This window comes from Centruroides vittatus, unplaced genomic scaffold (genome assembly GCF_030686945.1).
Source record: "Centruroides vittatus isolate TY-2023 unplaced genomic scaffold, ASM3068694v2 contig_970, whole genome shotgun sequence".
NCBI lineage: Eukaryota > Metazoa > Arthropoda > Arachnida > Scorpiones > Buthidae > Centruroides > Centruroides vittatus.
In genome coordinates, this window is record NW_027122643.1 from 3,302,991 (window position 1) to 3,327,741 (window position 24,751).

General features: G+C 27.8%; 1 protein-coding gene across 1 annotated transcript in view; it reads left to right on the forward strand.

Annotated features, from left to right (window-relative positions):
• The window catches only part of Oatp30B (Organic anion transporting polypeptide 30B), an 89,189-nt gene extending 67,407 nt beyond the window's left edge, over positions 1-21,782 (forward strand). The window contains exons 10-17 of the mRNA XM_067282768.1: positions 2,899-3,063; positions 5,798-5,878; positions 6,614-6,731; positions 6,812-6,971; positions 10,792-10,979; positions 13,042-13,106; positions 13,281-13,404; positions 19,237-21,782. Coding sequence (XP_067138869.1) covers positions 2,899-3,063; positions 5,798-5,878; positions 6,614-6,731; positions 6,812-6,971; positions 10,792-10,979; positions 13,042-13,106; positions 13,281-13,404; positions 19,237-19,522 — 1,187 coding nt within the window. The 3' untranslated portion in view covers positions 19,523-21,782. The remainder of the gene's footprint in view (positions 1-2,898; positions 3,064-5,797; positions 5,879-6,613; positions 6,732-6,811; positions 6,972-10,791; positions 10,980-13,041; positions 13,107-13,280; positions 13,405-19,236) is intronic.
• The last annotated feature ends 2,969 nt before the right edge of the window (positions 21,783-24,751 follow it).

A 24,751-nucleotide genomic window follows, 5' to 3' on the forward strand; every position in this document is an offset into this window, starting at 1 on the left:
TAATTTCTAAAGCAAATGATGTTTTCAATAAATAATGGCAATCTGTTATGTTTAGCAATTAAAAAGCTTTTAATAGGCTGAATGGTTGGTAATACTATTAATTTCATATCACTTGAGAAATGATTCACTATCATTCAAAAAAATATTTGTTAAAGTTATTTTCATAATATAGATAGGATATATGCTTCTGATATAGTGGACAAATTAATTTTAAATTTATAAAAGGAAATGTGAATGCATTAAAATATTAAGATACACTATAAATAGTCTATCTTAATATTTCAATAATAATCAATAACTATAGTATATTAAGATGTGAACTACAAAATGTTTTTTCTATAAAGTTTTTAATTTTTGTATTGAAAAAGTACTATTGCAAGTATGAATCAATAATTAAAATTGTCTGTTTATTTTACACATTAATTGCATTATGAATTTTCATTATTTTCAATAAAATTAGAAAAATCTAGCTTTATGATACAAAATCTGTAAAATAAAAATGCTTGCTTTTTTAACAGGTTATTCTATACCATGGAAACTCCCTACTTTGGTATTCACCCAGCAGAATGGTGCAAGAAAAATGAATGCTTTTGGTCCTCTTCTAAGATCTGCTTCAGATCACAAATTTCAAATAGATGGAATGTTTAATGTTTTGGTGTTTGAATGTGTCAAGCATAGAAGACTGAAAATGTTTGTTTTTCTGAACTTTCACCATTCTGCTGGGTGAATTCCAAGGTAGAGAGTTTCTGCAGCATAAAATAATCTTTAGGAATACAGAAATTTTTATAACTAACTGTTCAAAAAATATTGGCTTGGTTTATTCTGTATTTTTGGTTATCTGTAGTTTTACTGGAAAACACTGATAAAGCCAATTAATGAAAATTTATTGATGCTTCATAAATGTAACTGAAATATAAAAAGATGAAAAATGTGACTGCTTTTTTTTTTTTTTTATGTGGAACACACTCAAGACTATTTTAGTTCAGTTAATCCAATTATCAATTGTCTATAACAGTGTTCTGCAACCTTTTGTTATGCACAGCACACCTAGATGTTTCCTTGAATTCCATGGCACATCACAAATAAAAATATACAAAAAATATAGCGGTTACAAAGTATTGATACATACCAAAAAACAATATTGATTTATGGTTTTTTTTACTTGTGACAATATAAAAATATTTGAAATTAGTTTATAGTGGATTTTCTTATTTCTGTTTTATTTCTTAACAACATGGAAACCACCCTAGACAATGTATCACCTAGTTCTAGCATGAAAAGCATGTGATCAGGGTCTTGACTCCCTAATCTTAGGTACAGTACATGCAACAGAGACATCATCTATTTGTCACTTCACAAAAATTGAAATGGTGACTGTGAGATGTGATTTGCAATTTACATGTAGAGAGATTTTTTGAAATATGATTGCAAAAGTATAAAAATTTGAAGCTTGTTAGAATTCCTTCTGTTACAAATGTCAGTGGCAAGACATTTCCCTTTTGAATCAGTATGTATTTATTATATTCATGTGCCCATCTTAAACTCTGTGCTTTTATTTCTTGAAGGCATAGTGCTGCAGCACACTGGTTGCAGAGCTCTGGTCTAAAATTTGAGTAAATTTTAAATGATGAGTTTTAAATGCAACTGTACCAATTTTCAAAAATATTTATTTTAATACAAGCTTAATTTTGCATTTCATAGCGAAATGTAAAAACCAACAAATATTAAAGAACATATTACAGTGGAACTTTGCTTTATGAGCACCTCTTGTAATGAGTAATTTGCATAATGAACAAAACAAATTGTAAAAAAATGACTCTCTTAACAAGCGACATTTTGCTTAATGAGTGATGAAGAGAGGGGAAGTCCTGGATTGTGCACATGCTACATCAGTCTGAGTTTAGCACTTGTTCCTCTAGCATCTTAGTGTTATTTGTGATCACACATTTTTCCAAACTTGTGTTCAAACATATTACAGGTAAACATCAACAACTATAGCCGGTTATATAATAAACACTCCAAATGATATGCAAATTCTTGGGCTATATAAAGGTTATAATTAAATATTAGAAATGAATTAATTTGACTAGAGGTAGGCAGTTATGCTGCTATCTCATATTAAATTTAATAATTATACAGTAAATACTGTATATTGTATAATTTTCTTTGAATAAACATTATACATAAAATATTTGAGTATTCTTTTTCAGCATGGAATGCATTATTGTATTTTAATTAATTTATATGGGAAAAATTGTTTCACTTAACGAATGTTTTGCGTTACGAGTAAGATTCTGGAATGAATTATGCTTGTTAAGTAAGGTTCCACTGTATTTAGAATAATGTTTAATGATAGAAGAGAACATACCAGAAGAGAACAATTTATTGAATCTGTTATGAGCAATATTCAGGATATTAAAAGCTATTATCAATAAAGTAATTTTCTTTATAACAGCAAGGTGTTAATCAATATAAATAAAATTTACTAACCTTATTAAGACCTTGCATTTAATTGCAAAAACTGTTAAACATTTTTGGTCCGAACCTAGGATCTTCCTCAGAAGATTTCTTTAAAAAATTGAATCTCTCCAGTGCTGGAATAGAAGAGAATCTTTATGCATTCCAAACTAGAATGCCAGGACCAGAGGGATGTAATTTTTTTTTTTTTTGAAGAAATTACCTGAGGAAAATTCTAGGTGTGGACTGAAAACATTTGCAACAGTTTTCACAATTGAATGCAAGGCTTGCATAAAGTTAGTGAGTTTTATTTATAGCCATTTTTAAAATTCAAAGTTGAGGGATATTATTTGGACAATTTTAAATGCATAATTTATACTTGCATAAATAAAATATATTTGAGTTTGAATATATATTATTATTAACTTTATTTTGTTATAGATATTCCTGCTTCCATGTGGAGGTTGCTGTGCAATCCCATATATGTTGTGACTTGTCTTGGTTCTTGTATGGAACTTTCAATAGTCAGTGGTTTTGTTATATTTCTTCCAAAATATTTGGAAACACAATTTAGTATTGGAAAATCAGAAGCAAATATTTTTACAGGTAAGGAAATTTGCTGTTAATAATATATTCATTATACATAGGTATGTTAATTAATATTAAAAAACTGTAGTTAACAAAATAAAAAAAAATTAATAATTCTAATACTAATAGATTATACTTGTATATAATATCGGTTTTGTAAAATATAAAGGGTCTTCCAAAAAGCACTATAGGATTTCAGTTAAAATGAAAACAACACCTTTCACAAATTTCCAGCAACAAATTTAATCATATAAAAACATTCTCAACTGATTTTATCAGCCTTCTTCAGTTAATCGAACAAAAATAAAAAGAATGAACTAATAATTCAAATTTACAAAAGCAAGAGAACGGAAAGATTTTTGCAGTTGCGCAGACAATAACAATCTGTTTGCTGGAAATTTGTGAAAGGTGGTGTTTTCATTTTATTTTACCAATTCCAGTAAGTTCTTTATTTTAGGATTTCAGTTATTTATACCTCACAATCATCATCTGTAGCTGATGTTTATTTTGTTTTTTGTACAATCTGACATACATATAATTTTTGACAATTTCAGTCATGGCTATGTATAGAATGTTGGTAATATTTGTTACATTGTAATAAATTTTTACAATAAGAATACATTCTTATTGTAAAAACTTATTACAATGTAACCAAAATACAGAAACTGGAGGGAATGTCAGAAAAGAAATTCACACCTTTTTTTAAAAAACTTATTACCAGAAGTATTCTTTAAAAAATACTCATCAAAGATTGTGTGATGTGTTTGGCATTCAATAGAGCTCACAATTTGTAATCTAATCACAAAATTTGAAGAGACTGTTGCAGTTTTTAATTGTCTAATACCTGGTAGGCTGAGGAGTGCCAGAATAAATGAAAACATCAATGCAGTGTGTGAAAGTGTTGAATGGGATCCAAGAATGCCAATTTTGCATTATTTGCAAAACTTACAACTAACACCATCAATTGTTTGGAGGATTTGACTTGCCACACAACTCATGACAATATCACTTTGTTACATATTGTGAGACCACGGATTTTAGCGGGAAAATTTGTGTAAATGAAAGAAAACTTTTATTTTTTGTTCAAAAATTATTGTAAACAATCACTGAGAGAAAAAAGTCCTCGCGGAGAAACGGAGCAGAGGTCTGCAGTAACTATCAACAGTTAGGTGGGAAAGTTGACACTTAGCTGTCAAGAATTCACAAGTCATCGTCAACAACCAACCGCTTCCCACACTAACACTATAAAAGCTCGCGCCACCAGAAACTTGAGGCGCTCACATAGGAAGTTATTATTGTACTTGTGTCTGTCTCCATGCCCAGGAACGAAGTCCCGTCGGAGAAGACCTACAGCAACTCTTCCACATCGTCGGCAACTGCCATTCATCGCATTATATCGTCCAATCTCACCCCAAGAGGTATTTTGTTAAGACCTTTGTAAACTCTCTCTCCCTCAATGGCAATAGGCTTAGCTCATAGCCACCTGTTTGTTTAGAACTTGTTGAGCTTTATATCTACTTGCATATAACCGCATAGTACAGTAGAATAGCTTGTAATCGCCTTGTATGTTGTTCTAGTTATTCAATAAATGTTTTATTTGTTAATCTGTCTCCTGTCAATCCAAGACGCCTGTCGACTTATCGATCGCACCTCCCCACTCACTTTTTTGCCCTCCTAGCCATCTGAAACAACAACGAGATCGGGTTTTGCCAACCCGTGCAGTGTAAGTGGTCAGCGAGGATAAACCTCTGACCCTCTGCTTATCTCACAATATCAATTTTTCCAGGGCAAATAATTTTTCATACAGGTGATGTCATTGGCCTCCAAAACCATGTGATTTGATGTCACTAGACTTCTTCCTTTGAGGTTTTCTGAAAGGAAGAGTCTGTGCTAAAAATCCACAAACCATTGCTGATCTTAAACACATTTGTCATCTATTTGAGAGATTACACCAGAAACATGCCAAAAGGTTACTGAGAATTTCAATCACCAGATAGATATTTGTAGATATAGTCATAGGGGACATTTATATATCATCATCAAAGTATAATTGTCACGGATCATTACTTAATGTGAAATAAATTAATCACTCATATATTAAATCATTTGTATTTTGTAAACAACTAAAACCCTATAACCCTTCTTGGAAGACCCTTTATTTCTTAAACATAATCATTTATATTATTCAACTATTCATTTAAGTCACATCCTATTAAGTTGTATAGGACAATAGGATGACTTATATAAGTTATAAAATTAAGTATTCTTTGGTCCATACTCTACCATTATTAACAATGTAAAATGAATTTCATCAGATGATTTATAATTAATTTAGATCTAAAAGAAATAGATAAAATATTAATTTATTTATTTTAATCAGAAGTAAAATAAATGTGCTTTAATTTACATGTATAAAAATTATAACTATTAATTTTTTAAAAAAAATTATAACAACATGATAATTAAAAATAAAGAAATTTTAAATTTGAGTTTTTCATAAGTAGTTATAGTAAGTATTTATACTATATAAGAAATATTATTTTTAGTACCTTATGAATTAATATCTTTTAGTATCTTAGTATTTAAATATATATAATGAATCTTATATGTATTTCTAATTAATTTTTATCTTATTTATCAGGTTATTAATTATTTAATAATAATTTAATGTATAACAGGATATTATTTTACTATGAGTATTATATAAATTATTTTAAAATATAATAAAAAAATATATTTATTTATTTTTTAGGAGGCATTGCCATTCCTGGAGCATGTGTAGGTATATTTATGGGAGGATACCTCCTGAAGCGATTTCAGCTGCAACCAAAAGGTTTGTCTGTTTCCAAATGACATAACAAACCAATATTTAATTTCATTAGGCAGAAACTGAAAAATGTTTTTGTGAAAGAATTATTTAACTTAATTAATATTAGTAGATAATATAAAATAAAGCAAGCAAAAATTCACAACATTTTATTATTTGAGGAGTTCTAATCTATTCATATTAAAACTAAATTTTTTTTCTAAACTTGATAGTTACATAAATTTATAAATTGTATAAGGAAATATTTCTGGAATTGCTACAGTATATGTATTATGATTTTTTTATCTTACATATGATAATATTGTAACAAATATTTTTAAAATAAACAGCATTGCTTATTGCTATTCATTTCATATATTATCACAGTATGAAGAAGACTTTGTCATATAGTTTTTTATACACTGTTACTATTATGTTGTTATATCCTTCATGCATTATTATAAAATAATTGTACACTATTATATTACAATATTACAAATATAATATACAATATATTATATTACAATATTATAATACAAAATGGCATTTATCCTTACAATAAAAGTTATTTTTGTATTTCATATAATTTTACTCTAATCCATTCATTCATTTTGACAATATTAAAATAATTTGCAGAATAAATTACAAAAATGATATTAAAATTTCTAGTATTAGTGTATCATGGAATTGATGAAAATAAATTCTAAAAAATATTATCTCATTAATTTCATTACATAATTAACTAAAATATTAATTTTATAGGAGCAATACAATTTGTTCTTTTCTTCAATTTGGTGTGTATGGGACTGTATACATTGTTATACTTTTTGGGCTGTGACAATATCAGAATGGCAGGAGCCACGTTACCATATTTCAACAAGTAAGTGTAATTTTTAAGAGAAATTTTAATTTTTTATAACGGTTAATCAAGATTTTAATTTACCAAATATGTTATTCCAGTACTGAATTGGAAACATTCCAAGTAAATCTCACAGCTGATTGTAATATGGGTTGTCGATGCAGCCCTAATGACATAGAGCCCGTGTGCGGAAGAAATGGTATCACTTATTTCTCTCCATGTCATGCCGGTTGCAAAGCAGAAGGAGGTCACCGTCCATTTGTATGTTTCTCAAATTATATCTATTGATATATAAATTTTAAGTTTTTTTATAGGTTAGGTAAATTGATATTTAAAAATAAACAAATAAACAATCAAACACTTCATGTATGAATTAAAATTTTAATTAGCCAATAACAGAGTTTAATGTCCAAAACCTGATGTAATTATATAATTGTCATCAGGTTTTTGAAAATAAAATTTGATTCTTTTTAATGTTTTGATTAAATATGTTATAAAGTAGTAATAAAGACTCATTTAAATAGCCATGCACTTGGCAGAGATTCAGTATCTTTAGTGTTGTTAGTTTGTATATTTTTTGTTTGTTTACAAGTTTTGGCATCGTAACATTTTCAAAATTTTGACAGAGTTACATAAGCAAAAACATTAGTTTGTGTTATTGCTGATATAAATCAGTTTTAAGGTTTATTTGAATATTGAAAAATAGTCAAAGGTATGTATTTGTTTCTTCAAAAAAAAAAAATTAGTTCTAATAATGCTTTTTTGAAATAATTTTTTTGAATATAACATTAGAATTTGACATTAAAAATATTATTCAACTTTGTAGATGGAATTATTAGTTTAAATGCTATTTATATCATTATATTTATTGTTATAAAGATATAAAATTTGATGTCAACTTTTCTGTTCTGATACTTTACAGATCACAATAAGTAAAGTTTACTGTATAATAATGATGATAATCAAATTTTGATTAACATCATCTTCAGGTAAATAGACTGGAAGATAGCTTAAATATGTCTATTGGACTCAACGCTAAGGCTGATAACATGTAACTGTTATTAGACTTGCTGTTACTGTTGTTGATCTTAACCACTGCTTTAAATGTTAATTGTTTCAATCATCTTGTAAGACAGTAGTTTAAGTTAGTGTATAAACTGAAGTAACAAATGCTACTATCTATTGTCAAAGATGATGATGCAAAGATAGCAAGTAAACAACTTTACAGATACTTTTTGAAGCATTATTAACTTTGGATGAATTACATATTTATTAATAAACTTTAGAATTATACTTTTTTTTTTATTGTCAGAGTGAATAAAATTAAAATCCACTAACTGTAGTCTTATTTACTTACCTTAATGTTGATGGTATAGTCAAGTTTCAAAGCGGTTACAATAAGTGGATTATACTCTGTATTTGTAATACTCAGACTATTGTCACAGAATTCCAATGACAAATCTATATGGTTTAATATTAGTAATTTTATTATTATAAATTTAATAATAATTATAATGAAAGTTTCACTTATCAATCACAAGTAAATTTACTCAAATAGTATAAATGTTAATTATCATCAGATCTGTAGGATTCTATGGAATTAGTACACAAACCATTCCAACTTCTTCATTAGAGCTCAATGTGTATTGGTAATGTTAAAAGTATTGTAAGTCATTTGATCAACATCAGATTATGTTTAGACTTAAATATAAATTTTTAATTTGATTTCACAACTTGCCATAAACTTAGTCAATACATTTTTACTTTCTCCACCCAAAATTCACAGTTCTGGTTGGCACTCAGAGTTGAGCAAGTTAATCTGTAGAATAAACAAATTATTTTTGATTGTCATAAGAGAGACTCGTCATCAGCAATTCTAGAAAAATACAATAATGCATAAATATTATTGTAGACATACAAGATGATTTTTAATTCATGCAAAACTTTAATAACTTTTCAACTGAATGAGAGAGAAATAAAATTCAAAAAGTATTATATAGTACATTTTTGACGTCGATGATTGATTAATGTTAAGTCATTTTCAAAATGGTGGGGCTCACTTTAAAACAATGTGTGTTTATTGTAAAGAATTATCATCAAAATTCTAATACTCCTGTCAGTGCTAGTGGAGTTATTAGACCATTCTTCTTTGAAAAGAACATATGCAGTAAAAGTAATGTTGAATTATTGGAAAAGAAGTTTTATCCCAAAATACTTGTTGGGTATAAACATCATTATGCCTGGTTTATGCAAGATGATGCAAGTCTGCATCACACAAAGCAAGTGTTCAAAAGCCTTTACAGTATATTTGAGAAGCATGTAATCAGATTAGATTACGAAAAATATGCTGGTGGCAGCATGGAGTTACTGCCTTATAACTCAGACTTAGCCCCATAAAAAAAGAAATCACACAGGTTTATCTTAAATATAGAGTATATCACAATGCTCTTATAACTATTGAAGAATTGATAGACACAATAAAAAAGGAAATAATGGTGATTCCAAAAAAAACCTTTATCATCATAACTGATTTTTTAAGCATTCGATAAAGAACTATTATTGTGAGCAAATTTTGCAAACCTAATTCATTAAATGGCGATAAATTCTGTATAATATGCTTTTTGAATTTACTTTTTATCTCATATACTTGAAAAGTTATTAAAGTTTAAAGTTTTGCAGGAATCAAAAATCACCCTGTATGTTAAACATTTTCATTATGCTTATATGTATTATTTCATATAAGAAAACATTATAATTTATTGAAGAAATCAATGTTAATTTCTGTAAATGATGATTAAAGTTAGACAGTTGTTCTTTGTTAACATTCCTTATTTGCACATAACTGACATTATCATTTTCAGTGGTTATCAGAAGCAAATCTTGGAGTAATTTTAAAGTAATTATATATATATATATATATATATATATTTTATTTATAATAATTAATAAGGCATTTTTTATACAAATTTTATATCATTTTAGACTATTTTTAAATTTGTAATTAGATTAAGTATAAAATATACATGGTACGATCCAAAAGTTCGAGGACTGCAGTAATCTATGACAACAAAAGCATGTATATTTGAATATATATTATATATATTATATATAATATATATTATATATGAAGTTACAGCGTATGAAATGGATTCTACCAAACCATCTCTACGTGTTCAGGTTAATTTCACCCATGTCATGTGATTAAACCGCAAGCGCTGCTGTTTTTTTCCGGAGATAGTTATCTTTGTCCTGCGATGTAATCAAAGTGGAGTTTCAAGAACAACCTCCAACATTTCGACTTTGCCATGGTAGAATCATCATACAGCTTTCTTAGCAGTTTTAAAGTCTTCATAGGTGTTTTACCTAAATGCTGACAAAATTTAATGTTGGAGGTTGTTCTTGAAACTCCACTTTGATTACGTCGCAGAACAAAGGTAACTATCTCCAGAAAAAACAGCAGCACTTGCGGTTTAATCACATGACATGGGTGAAATTAACTTGAACACGTAGAAGTGGTTTGGTAGAATCCATTTCATACGCTGTAACTTCAAATACATGCTTTTGTTGTCATAGATTACTGCAGTCCCCAAACTTTTGGATCGTACCACGTATAATTAATAATTACGTTAAATAAACTAAAATACACAAACATACAATATAAAATATTAGGTATTTTTTCATTACATATAACATACTTGACTGATAGTCATAAAACTTTGGCAATTTTATTTTAGCAATCCTAATTTGATCAAATTATTCAGCTTATGGAGTAATAGAAGTGCATTAAATTACTTGACTTCTGGTCAGATTTTCATTTTAATATTTTAATTAAATTTTTGTTATATTAATTATGTGTAATTAAGTAATTAATATGTGACTCATTTTATGTTAATGGAAACATTACAGTGAAGATATTTACCAGAAATCATATATATTGTAGGTCTACTTCCTACTTTTATGAATTTAATTTTAAAATTATTATAATAATTTTCACTTTAAAATATTGAATCTATATGCATAGTTATATTAAAAAAAAATTAAATTTTAAAATAAACATAACTATAATAATTTGTTTTTCCAGAGTTATACCAATTGTGCCTGTATTATAACTAACTCCACATTGACTCAGGAAGTTACTGCCATTCCTCTGGCTACAAGTGGACCCTGTCCTCAAGTTTGTCAAGCAATGATTCCATTCATGGTGCTTTTATTCATCATGACTCTGGTAGTGTCCATAACCCAAATGCCTCTGCTAATGATTACTTTAAGGTAAATCTATTGTATGACATGAATCTGTTACTTAAATATAGATGTAAATGTATTCTGAATTAAATTTATACTTTGTTACAAATTATATATTTTAAAATGATTTGTTTGTCATAAATTATATATTTCATTTCTTCTATTTGAGGTTTTTCTTTTTAAGCTTTTAAGTAAGATAAACTATTATTAGATAGTTTCAAGAAATTTCATTATCAATACATAAATAATAATACTGGATTTAATATGAATGTTAAATACATTTTATTCAAATTCTTTATCAATTGTTTTATGAGTGCATGTATATTCTATCAGCTTCAATGATGAATCTAACTGATTGAGAAAATGTTGGTATAAAAAACAATCTGTTTAGATGAATATAATTAACAATCTAGAATTAGATAATTAAATGTTAAAAGTTGCTGAAATTTAATGTATTAATTGAGAATTAACCATAATTCAATATACATAATTATCAAATCTCTTAACATTGCATGCATCACCACCTGTTGAAAATCATTCATATATGCTGCATGCAAAAAATAAATTAATAATTATTTAATCATATTAATATTAAGAATAAATAAAAAAATCCGACAATTCTATTCAACTTGTGTTAATTTTGTTTATAGACTTTGTTGAAATTGTGTGTTTCATAACTAATATTTAGTTAGAAAATAATTTTTCCTTATTATTTTTGCATTACTTAATAATAATAATAATTAATATTTTAAACATAATTATACTGAATTCCAATCAAAAGATGATAATTTTTAAAAAGAAAAGTTTAAAAAATTGAAAAATTTCAGTGCAAATATTTTTTTCAAGTTTCTTTTTCATAAAATAAAATAAAAAAACAAGTTCATTTCTGAATCATTTAAGTAAATATTCTTTTGTAAATTGATGATAATTAATAATTGTATGTTTGATACAATAAAACATAATTAATAATAAAACAGATTTTTAATTAAAATTATTTATTTAAATTCTTAAAATAAGTTTTTTAAATTAGTTTCACATAAGCATTGATTGTGTATCATCAGTTAACTTATGTAGCACCAATATACTTACTTAAAACAAAATATGAATAGTGTCTCTTCAGAGTTTTAATATTTCATTCTTAGTATTTTTATATACTTTATACTATTAAATTGTGGATTATAATAATAAAAGTCATCAATATAAAGCATTAAAGTATTTGTTTTAACTGTTGAAAATTTCCAAGTAATCAGTAATCTATATAGATTGCATTAGTGTTTTCTTTCCATATATTATTGATTTTTTGTCATTTTGCAAAATAATAAAAGTCTACAATTTTCTCAAGATACTTTAAGGTTTATTAAATGTTAACTACCGTATATCTCGGCGGATAAGATGATAGTTGAATCATAAAAAGGCTCTCAAAATCCGGAGTCGTCTTATAGAACAGATATAAAAAATTAGATTGAAATTTATATAAATTAAAACCATTATAAAAAACCGGACAAACCGTAATTATTTATTAGTAAAGAGTAGGGTATGTGCACAAAATAGAACAACCCATACGACGTTTTTGTGAATAGTCAAGGTCATTACCCGAATGCCGAATCAGTGCGAATGCTTGCAACAATCGCAAGGCAGTGCTGCCAGATGCAAGAAAATAAATTTGTTCATTTGAAAAATTACAAATACGACATAATTTCGTATACGCTGTACAGTATTATTATCCAGATGATGATCGCTGATCTAAACTAAATTCATAGGCCGTTGATAGTTTGGGGTCGTCTTATAGGACAGATATAAGCTAAAACTATAAAACTTCGACGAAAATTTATACCTCGTCTTATCTGAAGGTCGTCTTATCCACCGAGATATACGGTATTTAGAAATAAAATAGTTTTATCATCATGATTTTTTCAAGTTTTTTTGTTAAAGCATTTTCAGATATTTATTTTCCATTGCTGCTATTAAATAAAGAAAGAAATTATTTCTTACTCTTAGAAATTGTTCTTAAAAGTACAAAGCTTACAGACACTTCAGGTGATTTATCAAAATAAATAAATTTTAATTTATAAATAATTTTTTTCTACAGGTCTGTAAGTCAAGAAGAAAGGTCATTTGCTCTTGGAATGCAGTTTGTTATTTTTAGAGTATTTGGTATGTATTCACAACAAATTATAATATTTATGAATTAATCTATAGAAATAATCTTTTCCTGAAAGAACAAAAAATTATTCTATTTCATTCTTTTTAAAATTCTTGTTTTATTAAATTTATATAAAAATTGCATATTTATATTTAATTACATTAATTATAATTTGAAATGTTTAGGATATATTCCTTCTCCCATTATGTTTGGAAATGTTATTGATTCCACTTGTATCTTATGGAAAGCGCATTGTGGCAGACAAGGAGGATTTTGTCTTATGTATAATATAGAACATTTTCGCCTTAGGTAAGATTAAAATTTTATATTTTAATTTTTGCCTTTAGTTTATGTATGAATGTATGTTAAATATTTATCACCAATTTGTGTTATAATAATCATATATTATATTTTTGATATTAAAATTAGTAATTAACAGAATGAAATAACAAGTATTATCTGAACAAATTATAATTATGAGAAAAACATTATTGTAATTACTGTTTATATTGACAGTTAATTCAATTAGAAACATTAATGAAATGGTCAGGAAGAATAAGGTGACAATAAATTTTATTTGTCAAAAATTTAAAACAGTTTAAAAATATTTCAGAATTTTACACAGAGATAATACTTGTATCATAAAAACTCATCGTATTTTTATATAATATTTTTAATAAAATAAATTGTATATTTTCCCAACTTAAGACCTAGTCTTAACTACTTTTGGTAATATACCAAAGTTTCACTATAAAATGATATTAGAGGTGCAGCACGAAAGGAAGACACAATGCATGATCCAATTAAACAAATTTAATTTCGCACTTTAAATATATATATATACAGTTTCTTTATGGATTCCCGCTGTTGTACAATCCCTTCTACCTTCTGACGGTTTCAACGTTACAAGTGATCCAGGTAGTTGGTCTTATCCCAACTACTAACCCGACAATGGTTCGTGTCTAACAGTCTCTCTCACGATTCCTAATCTAACTTAATTTAATAGAAGGTGGATAGAAGAAGGGAAAGTAAGAAGAATAACAGGATAGGGGTACCCAATTTATCGGCGAGTGTTCCAAGTATTTCTTCATCTCAACTTCTGAGTCTTGAACATTCTGTTCTCTTGCAAATTGGCATTCTGAGAGTTCTTCTCCAGATCTATCAATCTACTTTCTTCTTGATCCATTCTCTACGGTCTCCTTTTTTACAGCGCTCATCAGATTCCACTTACGAGCCTTGCTGCCACACATCCATTGCCTCCTGTGTCCAGCCCAAGAATGTGTACTGGAATTTTGATTTTCCCCTCCAGCCTCGTTGCAGACTATTGTTTTCACTCTACCTCCTGGTGGGCTAGGGGTGAGTCCGAGTTCTCGGAAGTTCAAAACAAATAAACGAAGGAAATTGGAAGGAAGGATAAATTTATAGAAATAGAATATAAAATTAAATTAAAAACTATACAAAATAGAATGGCATACAGCCACAATGACATTAGGAGGCTTACATTGCTCATTTGAAGTCATATAACACATGTACATTACTTACTAGTCTCGCATATATTTACATTGAAGATTTGAATACTGAACCATGTGTAATCCTCCTGTAGCCATTGGATATCAAAATGTGTGTATTACTTAAAGTAGTTAAGTCTAGGACTGGTTGGTGATTCCAGAGAAATTAATATACCTATCAATTTTTGTTTTAAATGATTGGAAATTATAGATTTTTTCATAGAATAAACAGATGAGTAGGAGCATTTGTTTATCAATCTAATACTATAGCATAAATTGTAAATAAAAGTATATGAGAAAATAAGTGAAGAATATTGTTTCCTATAATATAGTTCTACGTAATTTACAATAAATGGAATATACAAGGTGTACTACAAATAACTTGTCCACAGGAGAAGCAATGCTGGGAAATTTATGCTATATGTGAGTAGGAGCTGGTTTTGTTGCATAAATAGATGAACTGAATTGATTAATAACATCTGATTGAATAATGTCTTTGGCCAAAATCAGGCTGAAGGTTTCCCAGAAGCTGAAGGTTCATTTAATGTATGATTGGCTATTTGCTATTGTTTGTGCACTCATGGTAGTGACAGCCAACAGGTGGCTGCTTGTTCTTTACCATCCATTGATGCATTCTACTTTGGCATTAATAAAATAAAATAGTATGACATAATCAATTATACATCACTTAATAAATAGAATACTTTACTTAGCTTAAACAAAAGTGATTGTGCATTCAACTTCAGAATCTCAAACACAAGATATGGAAAATCTTTGAGAATCACACAACAATATGCCATTAACATCCGAATCAACCAATTCAGAAGATTTTCCTTCTTTTGATGGACATTGAAATCCTATTTAAAAGAACCTTTGCTTATTTGGAATTACCAACATTTTTCATCACTAGTCTTCAAAAAAGTAGTCACAAAACAGTTTTGAGTGAACAATTGTTTAATGCTACTGGACAAATTTACATTCTTGCCACATAAATTAGTTCTTTGTCCAGTGTAAAGAAATAAAATAATTTGTTAATGTGTGACATGTGTTGATATATTATATTTTGAGAGTTTTAATTTAAAATAATACAGTTTGTTTGTTGTTGATACATCAAAAAAATGTGAACTGTTAAAAATACAGTAGACATTTAATCTTGATTTCAAAGTACAAAAGGAGTTACATGATAGCTTTATGTAACTAACAAATGACAAAATGACAAATACTTTTTAGCATTAGGCAATTTTTTGGCTGAAGCCAAAGATGACAAAAAAAAACCAAAGTTTGGTTTCAGCTGAAAAAAATAACCAATAGTGCCAAGCAAAAATAAATTTGTTAGTTCTGGAATTTAGTTTTGACGATTGAGAAAGTAAAACAAAGTTAAAGTTTAATTAAAGGATAATACAAATGACAAGAATTTAACATGGTAGAGTATATCTCACAGATTTAAATTTCATTATGACTTGTATTCAAATTGGTGGCCATTCTAAGTAAACCAGAAATCCTGGCCCAGGTTACTGGTATGATCTCAGTACACACAAGTTATCTTTTCCCTTAAATCAAGCAGATCTGCAATTTGTTTGCAACTGATTTCAAATTTCCCACAGGAAAAAATCCAAAAGATGTTGGTTCTGTAACTGAACTGGCCATTTGTTTGCATCTTAATACCTGATCCATCTGCTTGGAAGTACATTGTTTAGTCTGTTTTGGATTTTGCAGTTTCTTTGAATAGAAATCACTAGAAAAATTAAGGTTAATCATCAACCAAATAAGAGAGGAAAAATTTCAGAATAAAAAATAAAATAATTCTGTTTAATATATTCTCTTTGATAAGTTCATTCTAATTTTTTTTTCTTTAATTTATTACTTAATATCTCTATTTTTGCAAATGTAAATGAATTTGAAGTATAATATAGCAAGAATAAAATTAATAAAACTGAATTTAAATGATTGTTTTTTTTTTTTTTAATTCAAACACTTTTTCCTTTCTTCAAACTATCCTTGAACACATTTCATAAAAAACTCAAATAGTTAATTGATTAGTTTTTTAAAATATCAGCTTTTTTACTCAAGCATATTTGTAAAAATTATGCAAAACAACATTCCAAAAACATTTTGAATTTTTTTGTATGATGTTAATTTTAAGTAAAAAAATTTTTTATGAGAAAGGAAAATGAAAACAAAGTTTTTTTGTATGTTCATGATATTTTTATATTTTTAAAAATGTTAATTTTATTATACAGGCTCTGTTCTCAGAATTTTTTTTTTTTACACAACCTTATTTAAAAGATTTTCAAGTTAATTTTCAAGTTATTCTGTTCTAGATGGTTAATAGACAAGGTCCAAAATGTCAAAGAAAATAACCCTTGCACCAGAGTTGTTTTGATATTTTACAAACTATTAGCTATAAATGCCAGTAGTGGACTTTCTGATTACATGACAAACCTATAATTTCAATAACAGTAGTTAGTATAATATTTAGTATTTATAGCAATAAAATGCTTATTAGTATTATTTACAAAATTACAATTACTTCAAAATCTCAAACAATCACGTAATTAGGAAAAAGAATACAGCAGATGAAAAACTTGAATCTGTACCAAATCAATCCATCACAATTATTTAAGATAATTTACTTTTTAATTTTTTCTGGACTCTTGATGATTCATTTTCATCATACTCATTTTCACTACTTTCCTCTTCTGACCTAGAAAAATCTTCTTCGGTACTTGGTTAAATAATAAACCAAGTACCAAATATAGCATTAACTATAGCTTTTGATACTTCAGTTAATCTTTGTCCATGTACTTTTAAGAAGCCAACACACATTTCTAAAGACTCTTCAGTAGAATTTTCCAAAAGTAATGTTAATATTTCTAGTGCCAACACTTCGTGAGCCACTTGTTGGTTAACTAAATGAGTAATGAAATGCATAGATGAATCACAAGCTAACTTATTTCTTCAATACCTTTTCTAAACTAAATTATTAATCTTCTCAATAGTAATTCACATATTTGAGGAAACTCTACATTTATAACAGCAGTCACAGCTGCATAAACATGAGTAAATATTGGAGATAAAGCTTGGGCTTGGCAAGGGATGTCTTAGTTCATTCACTAATGAACTAAGACATTCCTTCCTCTCACCAGATTTCTTTGAATAATTCATTTATAACTTTCAAATTGAATTGATTCACTGGGCTATTTATTGGGCTATATTAAGGCTAATTTAATAATTACATATAAAGCAATTTGACTAGAGATTGGCCTAATATTCTACCTCTATCCAAATATTAACTGCTTCATATGTGCTGGATTGAGACACAAAAAGTCTAAACAGTTTATGTAAATATTACAGATTGCATAGAGTTAAGATTAAATATTCAAGATTCATTGTAACAAAGTAAATTCTTGAAATTGAAGTCTGATACCTATTGTAAAGAGATCAACATTGTAACAAATCATTTTATATTATTTAAATTATATTATATTACACTGGTAAAATAGAATTTAAAATTTTTAAGATAAAATGTAGAACTATAATAATCTATTTTACAAATTTTGGTCTTGAAATAAAATTCTTATTTCTTTCAATTTAAGTTCTTAACTACGTAGGTAGTTTTTTCAACCTCTGATGGACCATAAAAAAAGATAAGTGTAAATAACAAACTGAAATTATCATCATATGTTAGGTACAAATGTGGTTACTTTTCGACATAATCACCATGAAGATTGAGGCATTTGTCTATCTGTAGACAAGCTTTGAAATCCCCTCTTCATAGAATGTTGCTGCCAGTGATTGAGATGGGCCTTAACCTTCTTTTGAAGATCATCATTAGTCTTAAACTTCTGCCCTGCTAATCAAGTTTTCAGTTCAGGAAAGAAGTAGAAATCTTCACACATTAAAGGTGCAAACACTGTAACCTTTCAGACTTCCACCTAGCTTGGAACTTTTTAAACACACAACATACAGCCCCGATTTAGTGCCGATCATCTTCCACCTCTTTCCTGAACTAAAAACATGGCTAGGAGGGCATAGGTTTGAGACTAATGACAATTTTCAAAACAATGTTAAGATCCATCTCAAGTCACTGGTTTCAACATTCTATGAAGAGGGCATTTCAAATCTTGTTCACATATAGACAAATGCCTCAATCTTCATGTGATTATGTTGAAAAGTAACCATGTTTGTACCTAACATATGATGATGATGATAAATTCATTTTGTTATTTACACTTGTCTTTGTTTTATGGACCGGACCATTGGAGGTTGAAAAACAAACCATCCTCGTTAGTAATGATCAAAAATGAATATTGTCATTATTGATAATTGCTAATTGGTTATTACTTATTTGCTTCTGCTTGTATTTAAGCACACAATTAAATTCTGAAATGAAAATCATAATTTGGTTAATATTGTTGAACTTTTGCAGTTTAAATTAGGTTGAATATTATTTTTAGATTGGACCAAAACATCTGATATGCTTCTAAATAAAAATATTTCAAGTAACTTTATATGATTTAAATAAAGTAATATAAATTTTATATTACTTTACAGTTTGATTCAGTTTAATTTGTTATATTATATTTTGTTGTTTTAAATCAATTATAACAAAAGTTTTTTCCCCTCTTCTCAGATATATAGGTGTTTGTTCAGGCTTGAAAGTTGCTTCTGCACTCTTATTTTTTCTGGATTGGTTACTAATATCTTGGAGGCAGAAAAAAGATATTGAACAACCAACTACTCTAACCGTTGGAGAATTAGTGTCTTCCATAGTATCGCTCGATCGTATCTCAACGTATGGTTGGTCAGAAGTAGAAAAACGAGAAGATGGTGATGATATACAACCACTTGAAAGTACAGAAGAAGAAAATTATAATGAACATGAAGATGTGGAGAATAAAAGACAATTTCAGAAGTAACAAAAAAGTAAATAGATGTATAAAACTATAAATGAACAATCCTGTACTTTTAAGCATTTATTTGACTGTTGTAAAATAATTTATATTGAATTAGGCTAAATGATTTATCAAAGATGATTATTTTAGGTGTATTTAGAACCCAAATGTAATTTAAATCTTTTATTTTTATTAAATTATTTGTACATTGGCATTTAAAAGCACCTACTATAAATAACAGACAGCACTTCCCATATACATTGAATAGGATCATTTGTAATATAATGTTAAGTATGTTTTCTGTGATGTTCTTCCATAATGCTGTATGCTAATTCATAACTTCATTATTGATTGACCAAACTATAATATAGTCAACTTGCCTTCTATAATTCCTATTATCAATAAGTAAATATATATTTTCTAACAAATTTGCAGCATTGATCTGTTGCTGCATATATAATGAAATGCATCATGTTGTTTATTATGTATTACTTTATTTTGCTGCAAAAGTTACTTGACTTTTACATCGGACTTGCCAGAATTTAAAGTTATCTGAAGTGCTTATCATATTTAATTTTTAATGATCAGAAAATAGAATAGATTTTAGTAACAAATAGCAACATAGACAAATACTATTTATATAGTCTGTATATCATTTTAGCATGATGTGCACATGTAGCTTATTCAGCTACATTTAGCTGAATAAGCTACAAGTTACTTTGTACTTAAATAGTGAAGAAGAAAAAAATCATTTATTAATGCACATACATGTGATGCATATATTGCACATGTTAATTCCTTACAAAGCTCCATTAAACCAAATGTTGGGAAACTGAATAAGTAGCACTCAAATTAAAAAATGTAATTAATCATATAGTAATCATTAGAATAGGATTCATAAACCTATAATTGTCATAATCATCAGATTTATATTTTGGAGAGCAAACCATGATATTTCAAAACTTTGCACTGTCATTTTTGCATTTGAAAAATATCTGAATTATAATTTGCATTGAATTATTGTATTTACAACATTGAAAAAGTGCAAAGAAAAATTACATTGTGCCTTTATGTCATTTCACAGTTTGCAAGATGGAATTTTAAGAATTTTTTAATATTTCTTTTATTCAAATCACTGAAGTGTGTTCTCATCAAAAATGCATTTCTGCTATCATCTGTACCTTAATTGCATTTAACTTTTGTAATATACAAACTGTATTTAATAATTTGCTTAACCATATTTCTGTAGGTATTCTGTATAAAGATAATCTTTTTAATTTTATAATTTCTAATTATATTCATCTTATGTTATATATAAAGAATTAGAATATTTCTGATATTACATTTAATAAGAGTGTAATGTCTCACTCAAATATCAAGTATATTATTATATTATTATTAATATTATTATTAAATTATTGAGGGAATATCTTACATGCTCCTGATATTGATTATCGGGTAATTAACATCATAAAATTTATTACTCTGCTAAATAATATATACAAATATTATTTAATTTTTTTCAGTAAATAGCATATTTAGAAAACTGATGGACCTGGAGTCTATCTTAAATGAATAGCAATATTTAATAAATTACAATTTTCTACTGTTTTGCTGATGAAATATTGATAAGCCCCAAAATTTCATGGAGTTGCTCAAAGTATCCCAATCATGTCACCACAACTCCGTCCTAATGGGCTACTTAACAAAAGATATTAACATTGCTTTATCGCACTAACCTGACATATAGCATATATAACTTTTTTTTAACGAAACCCAGTACTTTATCATTATATTGTAATCGATATTTGTAAGTTTTAGCCACTGCTACAGTGCAAAATGCAAGATTTTTATCAACAACTCTTGTTGGGCAGACTTATTTTTCAGATAAAAAAAAAACTGTTATTGAATGTTAAAATATATTATGTACGTATGTATATATATATACATAAATAGCCACATAGATATAGAAAATATATCGTTAATGTTGCAAATCAGGGACCCAGGTTACCACTTCCAGTGGTTGTTGTTGTGTTTGTAAGAAAATATACTTTGGAAGTAATTAGGTATATAGTGCATAAAATCTGTGGAGAAAGACAAAAAAATATGTAAAGAATTTGCATGTTAATGGAAAGAATTATTTGTATGTTTTTTTGTTTTCTTGTGTAAATGCCTCAAAGAGACTATTCATATCATCTATAATTTACAAATATATTCTGTATTATTTTAGTTTGCCTTTTTTTTGGTCCAAAAGAAAAAAAAGAATAAAGACTGATGCACTAAATTTTGCATTATCATATATCTGTTACATAGATTATTCCATATTTGAAATCACTAATACCATAGTCTGTTGTTAATATAATTAAACTAAACATACTACATTCACTAATATATTAATTATTGTGTTCAGTCAATTTGAAAGCCAAATTTAAAACTTTTTTTAGATTTAGAATTAGATTTGAATCTAGCTAAGTTCAAAGCTAATTCAGATATGAATTTTTATTTATTATTTTTTAATTGTTAGCAAAGCATTTTGCCATTCTGTCCATATAATTGTATTTTTCAATATATTCTTAAGAAAATTGGTTTTGAATCTATATGAAATTTATTGATAATATCTTAGATATTTTAGATAACAAAATACATAAATTATTTTAGAATATGAAGAAGAAAATTTTTTCTCTAATGTTACATAACTACTGAATTAGATGTTGATTTATCAGAGGAAGGAATCAAATTGTGTGATAATGATGAGTTTCTGTAATAATTTCATAACTAACAAGTCTTACAAAGACCTATTTTCTTGGTCTTCTTGATATAGGTTACAGGGACATTGAAGTGCACGTTATAATAATTTAAATGGTTTGTTGTCAAGTTGTTTAAATTCATACTTTAGTAGAAAATCTGACTTCTATTTTGGGTGCTTTATCTTTAGAAATAGATGATGATTCACTATGCAGAAAGGACCAAATCTAAATAATTTGCGAAACCAATTGTCAGGTTTAAATCCTATTATCTATCTATGAAGAATTTTCAAAAATATTGCATATTTTTCTCAAACTATCGACTAGTTTACGTCAGCACAGTCAAAAGAATACTGGAAACCGTCCCAATATTCTATAATTGGAATCTGTCATTGGACAGATGTCTTTTTCTGTCAAAAGGATTCAAACTCCAATAATGCTATAAAACGATTAAGAGAAAACTATGCAAGGCCTTAACGGGCCTTCAGCCTAAATAGTTGAAAGGATGATGATTATGAAATGCAGATTTGAAAAGTTATGAGAAATATTTTAATAATGGAATTCTCCAGACATCCTCTGAAGATGTAATTCCGTTTAATTTAAAAATCTTATAAAAATATGACAGGCCAGTTTATAAGTAAATCAGATCTAATCTTTTCTATGATAACATCTCTTGAATTAAATATGATAATTTGTTTAAATACGTATATAAAAATATGCAACAGCGTCGATCCGTATATACATTGGGTGGTCGGGCCAAAGATAGAGTAAGGAAAATTTCTTATTGTAGAGTTTTAAAGAGGAAAAAATTAGGTGCACTTGTTGTGTATAGTGTACTCGTTTCTTCTGTTAATTTTATAGTTTGGTGTAAAATAAAACCACATACATATCTGGGAGGGGGACAATTTGCCGGTACAAAAATTTCGCGGAATATGTCCTCTGTTTTTATGGATCGACAGTCATGAAAATAATAATTTGATCTTTCTCCAAGAATTTTCGAACTGAGCATCTTATTATCTTAATTTATCATAGCAGTATTCATTTACAAATGTCACAAACTCATTTCAAAATAAAATAAGGTCGTGCTATCCGAACTAATGGAGATCAGTGTGGTCGGATTAACTAGGGTATAATAGTAAGCAGGGCTCGATGCAGAGTTGTGGAGGCCTTTTAATAAGCTGTTCATAAAGTTTAACAACAGTATTTTAAAGATAAATATACCATCCGTTTAATAGATTAGCGAAAATTAAATTAGGGGGTAATGAAATTATTAATTTTTAAAAGTTGGATCATGCAGGATTGCGGGGCCTTTTACAGTTGCACCGGTCTGACCGGACCTGATAGTAAAGATATGATGCTTACGCTTTGAGGCCCTTTTTTTTTACTGTTGTAAAATACTCAACAATTCTAGCCTCTGCTGCTGTGAAGTCAAACGGGATAACAGAATGAGCAGTAAAGCTCAACACGTGAGCTGCAAGTGTACAGTTGACAAGTTCGTTATTTTAATTAGGGGAATGGTAGAAGTTATTCGGATGACCAGCGCTCAGATTAATGCGACCGTACTCTAATCCAACTTTCAATGTACAATAGACGTTCGTTAGTCCGGCACCTACAGGACCAGCGTTACCGGATTACTGGATATTTTGCAAAAGTTATATATGATCCGAACATTAGCGTTATCTAGTAAAGCAGTTTTACTAGGTAATGGGATCATTGTTACACTTTTTGTATCAACGCAAGCTGCTGCATACTTCAGATTTGTTTATTTACGCTCTTTAATCATTCTGAAGATGATACAATGTATGAATTCAATTAATTTTAATACATTAAAAAGACCCGAAAAACGTTAATGACGACGTTGTTGCCGGGGTCTGTAGCACATGTCTAAACAAATTCAAATTCGCAGTATAGTGGCATGCCGAATTATTATCGGACACTTCAGAAGGTGCCAGATTGACGAACTTTTACCGTACTAAAAGGATCGCTAATTAAAGTTTAAACCATACCACGCAATAAATAAATTCCTTGCTAATCTTACAAATTCATAAATTTAGTAAACATATTTTGCAACTTAGACGATTGATATATAAATATAGTTTTGTTTGCTTTATAATGCATCTGAGAAATATAATCACGAATAATTCAATGAATTGCATGGTAAAATTTTCTAAAATTTAAATAAAATCTTCAATTCACTTTTGAAAGCAATCGTAAACTTCCGAACAATTCTCAATTGTCCAATTGACATTTTATTGCGAGTCGTCGTCACGTCTGTGATCGAAGAATTCGATTTCATTTTATGATGATAAACACACGTAATTTTTTGTAGTTTGTGACTAGTGTAAAAATATTTACATAAATTTATTTTAAGACGAGCAATGTTTAGTATTTGTATTTGTGTTTAGTTGGCTAAACACAAATCCTTTTTTCTAAATAAGATGCGTCATAAATGACCATTCATCTTATAAACCTTAAAATATGGTACTAACTTTGAACAAATTTTAAGGAT